This window comes from Solea senegalensis, linkage group LG15 (assembly GCF_019176455.1).
Source record: "Solea senegalensis isolate Sse05_10M linkage group LG15, IFAPA_SoseM_1, whole genome shotgun sequence".
Taxonomy (NCBI): domain Eukaryota; kingdom Metazoa; phylum Chordata; class Actinopteri; order Pleuronectiformes; family Soleidae; genus Solea; species Solea senegalensis.
Genome location: NC_058035.1, coordinates 21,445,981 through 21,461,425, shown reverse-complemented (window position 1 = coordinate 21,461,425; position 15,445 = coordinate 21,445,981). Strand labels below are relative to the sequence as shown.

At 42.3% G+C, this 15,445-nt stretch overlaps 1 protein-coding gene across 1 annotated transcript in view; it reads right to left on the bottom strand.

The window, feature by feature from the left end:
- Positions 1 to 8,965, bottom strand: part of LOC122782121 (latent-transforming growth factor beta-binding protein 1-like) — a 64,110-nt gene extending 55,145 nt beyond the window's left edge. The window contains exons 1-3 of the mRNA XM_044046335.1: positions 8,681 to 8,965; positions 7,357 to 7,433; positions 6,980 to 7,227 (exon numbers count right to left, since the gene is read on the bottom strand). Coding sequence (XP_043902270.1) covers positions 6,980 to 7,227; positions 7,357 to 7,433; positions 8,681 to 8,965 — 610 coding nt within the window. The remainder of the gene's footprint in view (positions 1 to 6,979; positions 7,228 to 7,356; positions 7,434 to 8,680) is intronic.
- Between the last annotated feature and the right edge of the window lie 6,480 nt (positions 8,966 to 15,445).

The following is a 15,445-nucleotide window of genomic DNA, read 5'->3' as shown; positions in this document are numbered from 1 at the left end:
GAGCCCCATCTTACACAGTGCTGAATTATTTCAATCTGTCATTATTTGTCATTGTTATTCTTTTTCAGTATCGAGACTCAGTGCAGTAACCAATGAATAAAGATGCAGAAACCAATGCAGGAATCATTCAACTCATGAAAACAGACATGAATTGAACGGGTACTGCACTAGTCATTCTTAATAAATCAATAAATTGATCAGCAACAATTCTAATATCAATTATTACATTTAGTGTTTGCGTTTTTTAAATTAAAATCAATACTGTAATTTCAGATTCTTCACTCTGAACATATTCTGGTTTCCTTGCTCCTCTCTGTCAGTAACCTGAATATCTTTGCTTTGTGGACTAAATAAAATGTTTGTCATTTTGAGGTTCGGGAATCAATGCTCCAAATTTTACAGCATTCTCCTCACGTGATGGAGAAAATCATTCAATTGAATGGAGACGAGAGTATGAAACTTTTAGGACAGTTAACAGTTATTACTGTGTTCACTGATGTTACCAGTTCAACAACTGTTAACTGTCACAGCAGGTGACTGTAAAGATAAAGGTAAGCTTTCATTAACTATTGATAACCTTTATTAATGCTCCTCATGAGCCTTTTGGTAACATAGGCCATGTATCGCTCAACAAAGATCTCACAAATTCATAAGGACACAAAATAAGCATTAGAATTTTACCCTTTATTAATGCTCCTTGTTTTACTCTTTAAAATAAGAGTCGCAAGGAATATTAATACAGGGTAATAATGGTTAATAAATGCTTAATTATGGTTACGTAGTGCTTATTCTGTACACAACGTACTAGTTAAGAGATGCATGTTCTCAACTTTACAATTCAGGTCAAGTGGAGGATTAATAAAGGTATAGTATGTTTAAGTAATGTTGTGATTCAGTCACTATTCCAGCACTGTATAATATTTGCACTAGAGTTGGATAATTCTCCACTCAACACAAACTAAGAATAATAAGTTGAGGAATTGAGAAACCCGGCTTGTTGCATTGTGATCGGTGTATAAGCTGACACATGTACAGTCTGATTTTTCCCTTCAACATTCAGCCCACCTCCACCTCCATACCTCCCACCTGAGTCTATTTATTTTAATCTGACTATAAATGATTTGAAACCATCTGGACGGCAACTGACACAAATGAACTGGCAGCTACAGATGTCTGAGAGAAAGTGAGCCGGGGCTGAAGGCCAGCAAACTCTCAGAACTTGGCAAATTGTTGCATTCACCTGGGAGAAAGTATGCCAAAAGAGCTGGAAAAACAGCACTTAGATCCACTCTCCAGGGGCCGTAACCAGGCCAAATGGGATACACATACAACAGCCCGAATATGTCCAATTTAAAAGTAATCTGTGTACATTGTATCAAGTCATTCCATGAATATTTCCTGCTATCACCAAACTATCATCCACTGACCGAGTCGTTTTCACTTCATCTTTGCCAGGATCTAGATTCTCTACAGCCTCTGCTGAACTCGCCATCTCACGACTGAAAAATGAGTCTTCAGAAAAAGAAACAATACGGGAAAAACAAGAAATGGAACTTGGTCAAATATGATGCAGGAATATACTCTCTTACTTCATTTATTACAAAATGTTTTATTAATGTGTGGTTGTTGCAGTAAGAGCACCAGCACCAGCAACACGGCCACACCATTGAAGACCCGTGTTCATTTCATTGACCAAAACTATGATGAAAAATGTTCACCAGTGATAACAAGACGTTAAATCAATACCAATAAAGTTGACCTGACAAAAACTGACAAATAAAAACGAGACAAAAATGTAAGAAAAACATACGAAAAAAAAGAGATCCAATCAGACTAATCAGGTTAGGTTGATCAACCTGGAGGAGGACACACAAAGAAAGTGGCAGAAATGACGGTGTTAGGGAAGACAAAACCCTTTGTAAACCATGCTGAGACAAACTCAAAGGTAAAAACACAACAAACCTGAACTGACATTTGGAGGCGAGTCATCCAGAAACAAATGCAAATGTTCAGTAAAGCGCACACACTAAAACTATTTTATCAGCTCAGCAGTTTAAAACCAATGCTAATAATTTTGGATTTAAAATAAAAACATCAATAAATACGGTGGGGCTGCACGGTTGGTGTAGTGGTTAGCACTCTTGCCTTTGCAGCAAGAAGACCCGGGTTCGAGCTCCGGTTGGAACAAGGGCCTTTCTGCATGGACTTTGCATGTTCTCCCCGTGTGTGCGTGGGTTTTCTCCGGGTTCTCCGGCTTCCTCCCACAGTCCAAAAACATGCAATATGGGGAATAAGGTAAATTGGAAACCCTAAATTGACCATAGGTGTGAGAGTGAATGGTTGTTTGTTTCAATGTGTGTGTGGCCCTGCGATGGACTGGCGAACTGTCCAGGGTGTACCCCACCTTTTGCCCTATGTAGCTGAGATTGGCACAGCACCCCCCGACCCTCTGGTGGAGGATAAAAGTGGTAAGGATTAATACGGTGGCCGACAGGGGCAAACGCACTGCAGGAGGAGAAACAAGCTGCATATTCACAAACACTGCGGATTCCCAAAACACCGGCAAATCACAAAACATCGGCAAGTCCCAAAACGCCAGCCGCACAAGGCGCACTCATTATCGCACAAGGCGACACGATAAGGTCCTCTCAGAAGTTGTCACTTCACTCACAGTGGGCTACAGTTTTCTTGAATAATCCTTCCTCTGCCCCCATTAATTACAACACTTTAACATCTGATCTTCGGAGGGTTTTTGATCAACCCCTCCAGGGGAGTGATGCCTCTAAGCGACTGTTAAATCTTCGTCAGGGTAAGACTTTGGTCGCGGATTACTCCATTGTTTTTCGTAGCCACGCAGCTGAGAGTGGAGGCTGATGGCCAGAGCCTGCATCTACTGTGGTCAGTCTGGCCATTTCATTGCCTCCTGCCCCTCCCGGCCAAAAGAATGAGCTCACCAGCTTGCCGGGGAGCAAGCTGATGTGGTGTCAACGGTCTCCCCCTCTCACTTTCCTCATCGACTCCGGAGCAGAAGACTGCTTCAGCGACCAGAAGGTCGCCAACCAAGCTAGGATCCCCACTGTCCCCCTCCCCCAACCAAAAAACATCCTGGATCTCGACGGTAGACCCCTGGCCAAGGTCACCCACTGAACTCAGCCTGTCACACTCCTCCTTTCTGGCAACCACCACGAGCAGATTCAATTGTTCCTGATCCCGTCCTCTTCCGCCCCTGCCGTGCTGGGTCTCCCATGGTTGGCTTGTCACAGCCCCTAGTTCAACTGGTCTACTGGCCAGCTCACCAATTGGAGCGTCCTTTGTCATTCCCAGTGCCTCCACTCCGCTCTCCCGGCCTCCCCCTCGTGTCCAGAGCCACTCCCAGCACCACCAGATCTCACCTCCTGAGTTTCATGACTTGAGCGAAGTGTTCTCTAAACAGCATGCACTCTCTCTGCCTCCCCATCGTCCCTACGACTGCAGCATCGACCTGCTCCCCGGGGCCACTCTCCCCTCCAGCCGTCTCTATAATATCTTGCGCCTGAACGCAAAAGCATGGAGAAGTACATTACATTACATTACATGTCATTTAGCAGACGCTTTTATCCAAAGCAACTTACAATAAGTGCATTTAAACATTTGGGTACAAATAAGAGCTAGTACATCCACGAGTCCCTAGTAGCTGGTCTCATTCGTCCTTTGTCGTCCCCAGTTGGAGCAGGTTTTTTCTTTGTCCAGAAGAAGGATGGTTCCCTACGGCCCTGCATCGACTACAGGGGACTGAACGAGATCACTGTCAGGAACAAGTACACCCTGCCCCTGCTCGATGCAGCCTTCAGTCCCCTCAATAAAGCGTGCATCTTTTCAAAACTGGACCTGCGCAATGCCTACCACTTGGTCCGGATCCGTGAGGGGGACAAATGGAAGACTGCATTCAACACCCCAATTGGCCACTTCGAATACTTGGTAATGCCCTTCGGCCTGACCAACACCTCCGCCGTTTTCCAGAGTCTAGTCAACGACGTTCTGCATGACATGCTGGACAAGTTACATGTCCAGCATGTCTGTTTGGTACTCCAACGCCTTCTAGAGAACCGGCTGTTTGTGAAGGGTTTCAGTGTACTGAGGCTGAGACTGCGTTTGTCCGGCTCAAAAGACTCTTCACCACTGCCCCTATCCTGTCTCACCCTGACCCAACCTCCAGTTCACAGTTGAGGTGGACGCCTCCGACATCAGGGTAGGAGCGGTCCTCTCCCAACAGAGTGCCACCAACCAGATAACTCCAACCCTGTGCCTTCTTCAGCCGCCGCCTATCTCCTGCAGAGGCCAACTATTACGTTGGGAACCGCGAGTTGAGGCACTGGCTGGAGGGGTCCTCCCAACCCTTTGTCGTCTGGACCGATCACAAGAGCCTCGCCTACCTCCGGAATGCCAAACGCCTCAACTCTCGGCAGGCAGTGGGGACACTCCTCCAAACTCGCCTGCCATCCAGGAACCGTACGCACCCTCCAATTCCTCAGACAGCAATTTGGTGGCCCACCATGTCTCAGGACGTCACATCTTTCGTGATGATGTGACGTCAAGTGAAGCCCCCCCCGGGCTTGCTGAACCTCCTGTCCATTCACTGACGTCCCTGGTCCCACATTGCTGTGGATTTCATCACCTGTCTTCCCCCCTCCCAGAACAACACCACAGTCCTGACCGTTATAGACCAGTTCTCCAAAGCAGTTCACTTCATCCCCCTCACCAAACTTCCCACTGCCGCCGAGACGGAACTTCCACAGGGACCACCCTGGGAGACCTGGCATGGCGCCAGGAGGCGCCTGTTGAGGGGGAGGTACTGTCACGATCCCACTCTCCTCCTCCGTTATTGTTGTAGTTTTCCTCCGTGCTGCTCTCTCTCTCTCCCCTCTCTGCAGGAGGCGTGGCTGACCTACTTCCACTGATGAAGCTGGTGATCAGCAACACCTGCGGCGGCTCCTCCTCACCTGCTCCTGATGAGCAATCAGGAGGGTTTTTAAGCCTTTGCCGTCGTCCCAGTCACCAGCGTCAGATTGTTTATGCTCTACCAGTGGTAATGTCTATGACTTTATTTGTGATATCTCAAACTCTGACTTCTGGACTACTCACTCATGCTGTTCTGCCTCAGGTCGCCATGTCTCCTGCTTCCCCGAGAGCAACGGATTCACCACCATCCTTCTCCAACGTTGGAACTTCCCCTGTCTCCATTCTCCACTGTGAGTTTGTTCCCTTCTGGACTTCCCAAACCCCTGACTCTCGCCATATTCCCGGCACAACTCCATTGGTCGTCTCTCTGAGCCCCCCTCCCTTTCTCGTTCCCCTTGTCATCATTAATTATAATACACATTGCTGCAATAAATCTTATTCAACTCTATATCTGTCTCCTCTGCATTTTCGGATCCTGCTCGTAGTTAAACCGCTCTGCTCTCGCGAGCATAACATAACCATGAAATTTCAATCTATGTTCCGATCCCTCCGTCTTCTTCTGTTCGCTGTGAGCACGTTTCATAGCAGTGATTCACCTCCACCGTCTCTGTGGATCTGTGGGGATCCGGTAAAATGTTCTACAGTCGTGTTTTGGCACAAAGATACAAGTTGTGTGATTCATGTGTTGGCTTGTATTTGCATATATAGAGCTGAACAGTGTTGTTTCCCACCAGAAAGCGTTACCTTGGTTGTGTGACGTCAGCTGTATACTGTATGTATCCAAGCCTCATCTATTATGTCATGGTCTGTGGGCAAGTTTCAACAGACCCACACCTTCTTTCCACTGATTCATAAATCTAAACTCTTTACTCAACATGTCTCACATCAGTTCAGTGAGACAAACAAGACAAGCACGTTTGGTTCTGTCTTGTCTCTTTGAGTTTAATCTATGCTGCAAGTAAACTTTCATCCTCCCAGGATAGTACCCAGCCACTGCAGAGGTGAGAAAGATGGAGTAAGGAAGGAAGGAATGAAGGAATGAAGGAAAGAAGGACCAAGGGTAGAGGAGGATTAAAGCAAGCCCACACAGGCCCTGCAGTCAAATATCTATTTCCACACCTTCAGTCACAGGTCCAGGTGCAACATGAGGAATCCATTCTGCAGGTTCTGCAAAGTTCTCTTAGGATCACAAAGTCTACAGCTGGTCACAAAAAAACAAATAATTAAAAGTGTGTGGGTTTTAACTGATCTTAATAGAATAAAACATACCACATATATGTTTTATCACTCCTTATTTTTAAAAATAAACAATGACAAATGTTTTCTGTTAGGAGCAAAACTTGTCTTAGTATATGAAAAAGGTATACATGTACTGTGTGTATGTGTATGTGTATATATATATATATATATATATATATATACTTTACAGTGCGGGAAAGGGCCATCACAGCACAGCTGCACAAAACTACCTTGGTGACAGAAAAACTAGTGATGAGCAAAGCATCATTAAAATCAGTTAATTAAAAATATTTGTTTCAATCAAACTATTTTGGTGTGAAGATTCCAGGGATTTGAGATCTCTCAGAAAGAATGTGACTTCAGAATATAAACAGACATGGATGCCAACAAGTTAATAGCTGTTAATAGTGCTGAGAAACACAAAAAACAAGTCGTCTTTCAATTCAAAGGTTGTGGGTTCAACTCCTGGCTCTGCTTATATACATGCCAATGTTAATAGATGGTCTATTTAAAAAAAAAATAATAATAACATAGGGAAGGGATATGAAAGGGAATCATAACCGAGACCGTTGGATCCTCACTTATTTGAAAATGTACGGGACAAATACGCATACCGTTACACGCCCAGTACTCCAGTATGTGTATGACTGTGAGAATGTGAGACAAATACAACAGAAGTGCTATTAACGGTAAAAGTAGCAAAGTTTATATGGTGGTGAGGTCCGACTGCAAATGGAACTCACCATCAGAACAAGATCATGTCACGTGTCCTTCACCAACATAACAGGAAAAGATCTCTTACCTACTCTGAAGTTGGGTGCTGTCAGTGTATCTGTGGCATGGCCGTTCTCACTGATGATGGTGGTGGTGTTTCCCAGCTCACAGTTGTTGTGACATCTGCCTCCAATGCAGGTTAATTTGCAGATAGTAGGTGTGAAGACTACCTTGATCCTTCCTGTATGGTTGCCCACTGCTGCCGTAAATATGGTGCAGACCGTGACGAGCAGGAGGAGGAGGAGGGGGAGGAAGAGCAGATGAAATCTGGTTATTCTTTGATCCATTGCAAGACGTTATGATATCACTCTCAGGACCAAACTTGTTACAATCAGCTGCTGATGCTCCAGCCAAAACGACGGGAAAACAATCCACCGTATAATGCTCAATTTAAAAAAACTTGACGCGTCTCCTCCCTGCTCTTGTATTCTACCACCTATCTGTTTCTCCTCCTCTTCCACTGATCCTAAGTCCAGTGGCGTCTGTGAAACACGAGTGTAAAAAAAGAAAGAAAAAAAATCTGGGAGAGACAGAAGTCAGCAAACAAAACTCTGGGATGCCTTCCAATTCTTCATCACACTGTAAGTCTGTGAAAGGTGGATATTGGCATACGAGCATACCAAGCTTTCTTCCAAGACAGACAGCGGGGCATGCCACCTTCAGCTGCTCTGTCTGCGCTCCTCACTTTTCAGTTTTCCTCTCATTCCTTCGTCCTTTACTTTTTACAAAGTGCGCTGGAATGTGAGCACATTAATTAAAGAAAAAAAAGTGTGTTTCTCTAAGTCAACACCAAAATCGGGTCAGAAGCCTTTAGAAGGACGACAATAACTTCGTCTTCATCATCTTCCTGTGTGCTGCGTCATTCCCACCTCATAAAAGCCAGCCCTCAGTGCTAATTCACAGGAAAGAGAGACCGGTGAAGAGTACAGCACCTGTCTCACAGTACCTGGAACGTTATCTAACATACATTCTGTATCTCCAGCCAGATATATTTCACCTTTACTTCTAAATCTTTTTTATCTCTACCAAGGTGGTAATGTTTTCATTCTGTAAGGTTGTCCTGTCAGCAACTTCCTGCCTATAGTTGATGAAAGATCAATCTGAATGTTTTGTGATGGGAAAGTGATCACCCAAGTATGTTCCAAAGTATAAAAAATATCATGTCTGTTGTGATGACAGCGATACGATGGACTACCATCAGACTAAGGCCTTGTTTAGACGGCAGCCCAAATCAGACTTTAAAGCAAAAAATCAATGATAATCGAATGCTGTAATTACTATTAACCCTTGGATGCACAACCTACCAATACCTACACTCTTCCACGAGTGGGGTCAAAAATGACCCCAATTAAAATCAATACGTTTTTGCAATAAACTGGGTTGTTATTCTTCAAAATCTTTAAAACGAAGAGTTGTAATATTTTCATATTCCAGGTATTCCTCATAAAACATGTTTGTGACATGAGGCCATTTGCATTTTTATTAATTTTTTCATTAATTTTAAGTGATTTCAGGGTGAAAATTCAGGGTGCTGAGCCCTGAAAAATGAATCATGTTGTACCAAAGCACCATGGGCCAACCTCTGCGTCTGTTGTTTGCAGGTAGTTGCCAACCATCTGGTCCATAGTATCTACTCCTCCTTTGGTCTGGTTGTAGAAGAGGATCATTGGGCTGTTTTCATCCACCATCTTGCTGTGGTGCATTGTGCTAAGCAGCCTTTTTTTCTCACATAGCTGATCATGGTCATGCTGCCATTGAACCCAAATTCAGTGCTGTGGACCTCTCTGGACCTGGAAGCCTTCATGACTGGAGGAATGTCTGGCTTGTTCTGTCGCAAAGTTCCCACAATAGTCAGACCCTTCTCCAGGAGATGCTCCGCAAGAGGCACACTGGTGAAGAAGTTGTCAGTGGTGATGTTGCGACCTGAGTGTCTGAATCCACTGCACAACTGACGGACAATGTGTTCCCCCAGATTCTTCTGAGTGTCTTCCCCTGGTGGTCTCCCTAGGTGCATATGGGATGCGTTCATCACAAACCCAGAAGATCTTCATGCCATACTTGGCGGGCTTGCTCGGCATATACTGCAGAAGCCGGGTCATCCCTCTGAAAGGTTATTAGTGTGTTCATCCACTGTAACACAATCACTGGGGATGAATTTCTGCCTGTTGACCAGGAACAGGTCCCATATGTAGCAGAAAGCTGCCATATGGTCTATTTTCAGTCTCTGGTCCTCTTGTCATCAAAGCGCAAGAAATGGCGAATATCTTCAAAACTTCGAATTGACACATTGGCCTTGTACAATGGGTTATGCAGAGGACTCCCAAAAAACACACAGACTGGTACATCCCAGTTCTTTTCACTTCGTGCAAGAATGGTCAATCCAATGAAGGCCATGAGCTCATGTTTGGTTACATTTTTCCACTCTTTTCCCCTGTCTGTGAGACTGCTGACATCAGATGTGTAAGTGGGACAGTCAGAGTTGCTAAGAATTAAAGGTTCATAGAAGATTCCATAGAAACTGCTTGGGGTCACTTTTGACCCCACTTGTGGAAGAGTGGTGTAGTGATACAAAAACTGCAATTTCTTAAAATTAATGAAAAAATAAATAAAAATGCAAATGCCTTCATGTCACAAACATGTTTTGTGAGGAATACCTGGAATATGAATATATTACAACTTTTCATTTTAAAGATTTTGAAGAATAACAACCCATGGGGTCATTTTTGCATCTAAGGGTTAAAATGTGTTTTTTTATATATGTTAAACATGGAGATGGAGGCCTGGCCCTATTTATGTGTAAAAAAACAAAATGCTTTGCTCACGTACGACCCTCGCAGAACAATAAAGTTTTCTGAATTACAACAATCTCACGTTCAGTCAGAAATGGCTGACGGCAAAAAAACACCCACGGAGATCACCACTTTTTAAGCCCGAGCAGACAAGAATTACATCTTTCTTTGCCTCCCTCCACATCGCGGGGTTTACAGATGCTCGTCAGAATGCTATTACGGACAAACTGTTACGATTTATTTGCAAAGACAGGAAACATCTCGCAGGGGTTCGGTCTCAAAGATTTCCTCCAAGAGCCTGAGCCAAGGTACACGGCTCTTAGCCATCAGTGACAGAGTTGCCACGGAGTCATATGTGACAGTCACCGCACATTTCATAGACATAGAAATAATTCTCAAAATGACCGAAGCACAGACGAGCCACACGGCCGAATTGCAAGGACATATAGACACACACCATGTTGTTCAGGGTGTGTGTCTGTGCTGTTGCTCTGCTTTGCACTGGAGAGACAGAGAAGGGTCGATCAGTGTCACAAGTTTAGAAGTAGCTGATGGTTGTTGTGTAGCGTATGAAACTAAACAGTTAATACAATAAATAAATGAAGGTTGAGAAATGCATAAATTACCACCAATGTAGCAGTAGCAGGCATTTAGTTAGTGGACTGTGCATGTGTCTGCAAAACGGGATGAAATTTTACAAGATTCCTTGAATACATCAGTAAGTTGCTCATAGGGTTGGGACAAAATATCGATTTGGTTATATATCGTTGCCATTCCTTGTTCAATACAATAATCAATATGCCAGAGCAAATATCAATATTTTAATTCAAAACATGTTTTTAATTATTTAATTAATAAACTAAAGGGTGGAAGTTACCTGGATGAAGATGAGAAGATTTAGAGCGGGATGATGGTGGAGAAAGCTACGTTACGAGATCACTCCCACTGAACTTAACCCCGTGACCTCAGAAATTCCAAGTTCTGACTACTAATGGAACACAGCACTAAACCCCAGGCGTCTCATTTGGTAAAAGAGAACAAAGCGCATTTTATGTGTTTGGCTCAATGGCCAAAAATGTATGGTTAGTTAGACTTGTGCACATAGTTGTAAAAGAAAAGTTGCAACCTATAATGTTAAATTGTTAAATGTGTATAAGGGTTTGTTTCTCTATATTGAATGTTCCACACAATCATTTAATAAACACAATAATCCATTTATACTTTTGTCAAAGCTCTGAGAGGCTCCTGGTGATTAAGAGCAATGATTAAACATTCTCTTAATCCTCTAAACACCCCCTCTCCTCCTCTGAATTCACCTCTATGCCTCCGTGCACATGTTGCTGGCAGAGGTCCTTGGTTGTGTCGAGCATATGGAAAGGGAGTCAGTGCATCGCAGACACAACACAGACATCAATCAACCTGAAGGAGCAAAATGTTCAGGGTGAGACTGCAGAGAGGCTGGAGAGTGCAGTCATAGGGGTTATTTCTTTCTTTCAGGCAAGCAATAAAAGAGGCCTCAGAGGACAAGAGTGGCAGGAGAGAGATTGATGTCAGGATTGACTTAGATGACGAAGAAGAAGTAATTTTCTACACTGCTGCCCATCTTGACCATTAACTACAACTAATCAAGGAGCTGAAAAGGTTTAGGCAGCGAGACACCTTCAAGTGGATTTGATATTGGTGAGTAAGCAGTAATTCTTAGCCTGGCACAAATGGATAGACCTACAAACATTACAGATCCATTTGAATCTGGGTCTGGGTTGCTCACATAGGATTTCAAAATGTCTTCTGCATCACACGCAAGGTTACTCAAAAAACAACAACAACGACAATGATGTAGATTGGGACAGACAGAAGTTAATTGGGGGCCCGTTAAATAATCGACAATAATGGGACAAACTGGCACAGATGTCCGTCGTCCATTTTGTTCAGATCACTAGTTTTTCCAGGGCGTGGCCTACACCTATATAAATCCATGTGGAAGACTAGAGTAGACAACGTCAATATGGACACGCAGATCTGATCTGATCACTTGCAATATATAATGCGAACAGTTGGATATGCTTACAAATCCGATTAGGACTGCAATCTAAACATGGGCTCAATTTCATCTGGATCTGATCCAGATTACAGATTTGGCAGAAATTTAAATGTAACATACAGATATTTGGGAGAATAAGCAAACATTCTTAGCCTAGCTAATGCCAGACTGCATCTGACTTTAATTTGAAACTCTCTGGGAAGCACATATATGAAAATGCCTCCATACACAATTGGATGACCTACAACCAATCAGACCAATGATACAGATGATATATGCAGAGCATCAGAAAACTTGTCAACAAACGTGCTGTCTTCTAATTTTCTAAGAGCGATGGCTATCTAGTAAAGTCGCTTAAAATGGAAGCAACAGCCAAATTGAAAGGCATCAGCTCTTTGGTGGCCACCATTGTTAGACATATACAAAAACTCAACATTGCTTCTCTGTCATCAGCATGTCTCGTGTGCCAGGGCCAAAAAAAACATGGTGATTTCAGGTTGAGCCAAGCTAGGTTATGGTACCAGCAGTCAAGAATGGACACCGTGTACTATGATATTGTTTCTTTTCTTTACCATTGCTGAAGTCAATTAACCATTGCTATAAAGTATGAGAGCGTCATTTTTACAGTGCAGTTTGATAAATGTGGTTCCCTGATGTCACTGTGGACTGAAGAGTTCAACTTCAAAACTAAAACAATGTGCTGTCACGCAAAATATGTTGGTAACCACCTTACCAAATTTGAGTGTTCAAATCTGTTCTCTACTTCATTTTAGAGTATCAGAGCTTTTCTGTGTGTTTTTACTCACCTTAACTCTTTGATTTAACATAACCAGAAAATAAACAGAAATGGAGGTTGTCAGTTAATAGCTGTTGTGTGTGCAATGTTTTGTTCTGAGAAGATGGAATCAACTTGTCTTATACAAGTTAAAGTTCTAAAAAAAATATGCAATATCCATTTCAAGATCAACTCACGCTCATTGGATATTGCTGGGTTCTGCTCACGGCCCAATCGCCGTTCAGTCGTAAATATTAAACATGTTCAATACTTATGATTTGAAAAACTGGAAGATGCGTCCAATGATATAAAATGTTAATCCCTCATAATTTGGCCAGATAATCTGTTTAAATTAGTCTAAAAACGGAAGGCACCCACGATTGTCGAAAGGACCAGATCAGTTATCCTCTAGTGTGGGGCGGGGCTTTAGACACATTTGCAGGACAAAGACATCTTAGCTAGCTAGCAAACCAGGCAGTAGTAATCGTGTTTGTGGAGGAGTTGAGCTAACTGTGGCTACTGTGTGTCATGAAGCCATATTTTTAGACACGCCAACATTTTTTTGAAAAGACAAGTCATTTTTTCACATGTTCTCAGCTACAATTTTCTAACACCTTGGTTTTTAAACTGTGGTTCATGTACCACTATTGGTACGCAAGCTTCCTCTGAAAAAATAAGATAAACTGTTGTACTATATATACAAAGTGGAGCTGAGGACTTTTGACCGGAGTGCGTAGAAAATGATGAATAACAAAAAAATCGCTCAATCCATCTTAATGTAATTTCACTATACCAGTGTCTGAAGTATAATGTGAGGAAGAGGATGATGACGAGAGAGCAAATTATCTTATTGAGGAAAAGTCTATAGCTGACTTTGATCAGCCTATTCAGACAACTGTAGTTTAACATTGGTGATAATGGTGTCACTCAGAGAGCTCAATATTTTCTCAGGTGGTACTTTGCAAAAAAATTTTGAGAACCACTCCTCTAACATTTAACGATAGTGATGATTCTCTGCGACTGAGAACTCGTTGAAGTGCTAGAAATCCCTGCTGTGACTGCACACATCATTATTCTTTGGTCACTGTGGTGACGGTAAGATGATCCTCTCTGCCCAAACCTTCAGTCGGCTCAGTGGCAGAGTTGAGGGATAGCTCGGAGGAGATGGGGAATAACATTTCCAGATGTGGCACCATAGAAAGTTGCTGACAAGCTGTTTGTCACATGGGACAGGGCTGACAAAAAGCCTGTGGGCCTCTTGTTTTAGAAGCTCGAACACATCTGCTACTTGAGAGTACCTGCTGAGCAAAAGCCAGTCATGGTATTAACATTAACGCAGCCTTCGAGGCTGTAAGGGCTATTATAACCCTGCGCTGCTATTAGACCAGTGTTAGTGTGAAGGAACAATGCTAAATTGCTTTGTTGCTGCAGTGTTCATTAGATCAAAGCATTTAAGGGCAACAATTCAAAAACTGAACCCCTAAAACTATAATGTGATTGACATGACAGGTTACATTGCTCTGATGTAGTAGAGGCTACATTCAGACTATGATGTTTTCATGTGAAATATTATTCAGCCTATGTTTGGCTTTCATGAACAGAAATTATATACTGATATTTCTGCTGAAAGATCTGTCAAGCAATACTACCAGACCTGACTGAGGGAGCCTTTGTGTGTACACAGCAGTAGAGCTGGGGTGGGTTGGGACAAGAAGCATTTATCCTATTTAACTGCTGGGTTTGTAATTATAATTCACTTCTAATACTTTTCGTGGCCACTTCTTTGTGTTTTCAGTCAAATTCGGTTTGCAGCCGTCTTGCTTCAAAGGTGCAAAGTTTCTGCTTTTTTTTTTTTTAAATACAGCACGAGTGGGAAACGACTTAGCTATGTGTGTGTGGGGCAGCCACCACACACACACACTGCCTCTGCTTTACGCGCACTCCCCTCTTCTTGTATTTGATTGACAGCAATCACTATAAGACAAGAGGAATGTTATAATGAAGCAATGAACGTGTAATGTTCATAAAATGGCTTTGACTCCAAATAAACAATTACACAGATGAGAACTTATATTGAAGCATATATTTGATATTAGTTTTATTAAATAACATTGTATATTGTTACTGTAATGAGTAGGAACCAATGCTGGGGAATGTATTGTGAGACGCAGAGAGAAACTGGCACATGGGAATAAAGAAAATTACTGAAAATGTATATTATCTATATTAAAAATATATACATTATCACTCCAACAGCAACACTGTTGAACTGTAACAGGAAAGATGGGACGTCCCAGGTACCAGAGGAAGACAGACTGGACCAATTACAGTTCCTATTCCAATACAAAATGTTACTTAATAAAACTAACTATATATATATATATATATATATATATATATACATATATACATACATATATATATATATATGAGTTCTCACCTGTAATTGTTTATTTGGAGTCATTTTATGAAAATTACAAATTATCTGCTTCAAGCTAACATTCCCCTTTGTGGGTGTGATCACACTAAAAGCTCTATAGGATGCTGAATTTTCTCTCCTTTTTATTGTGACAACTTGGAAAAGAATGATGCTGCATATATACAGTACCTGCATGAAGTGCGGAATAAAAAAGATATATTACAGTGCGTATGAGTATGTATACTGTATGTTTATAGTATAATTATGTAATATATGCAAATCAAAGTTTTTTTACAAGACAATTAACATATTGTTCGTAAAAACAATATCTTAATTTATGTGATAAGGAATTCAACATACTGTAGGTTTGGGCAAAATGACCTAAAATTAAAATCTCCAAGGCCCACCCCTGAGTCCCCAGATGCTGCTTCCTCATCAGAAGGCATGTCAGTGGGATTGAGGAGGTCTTT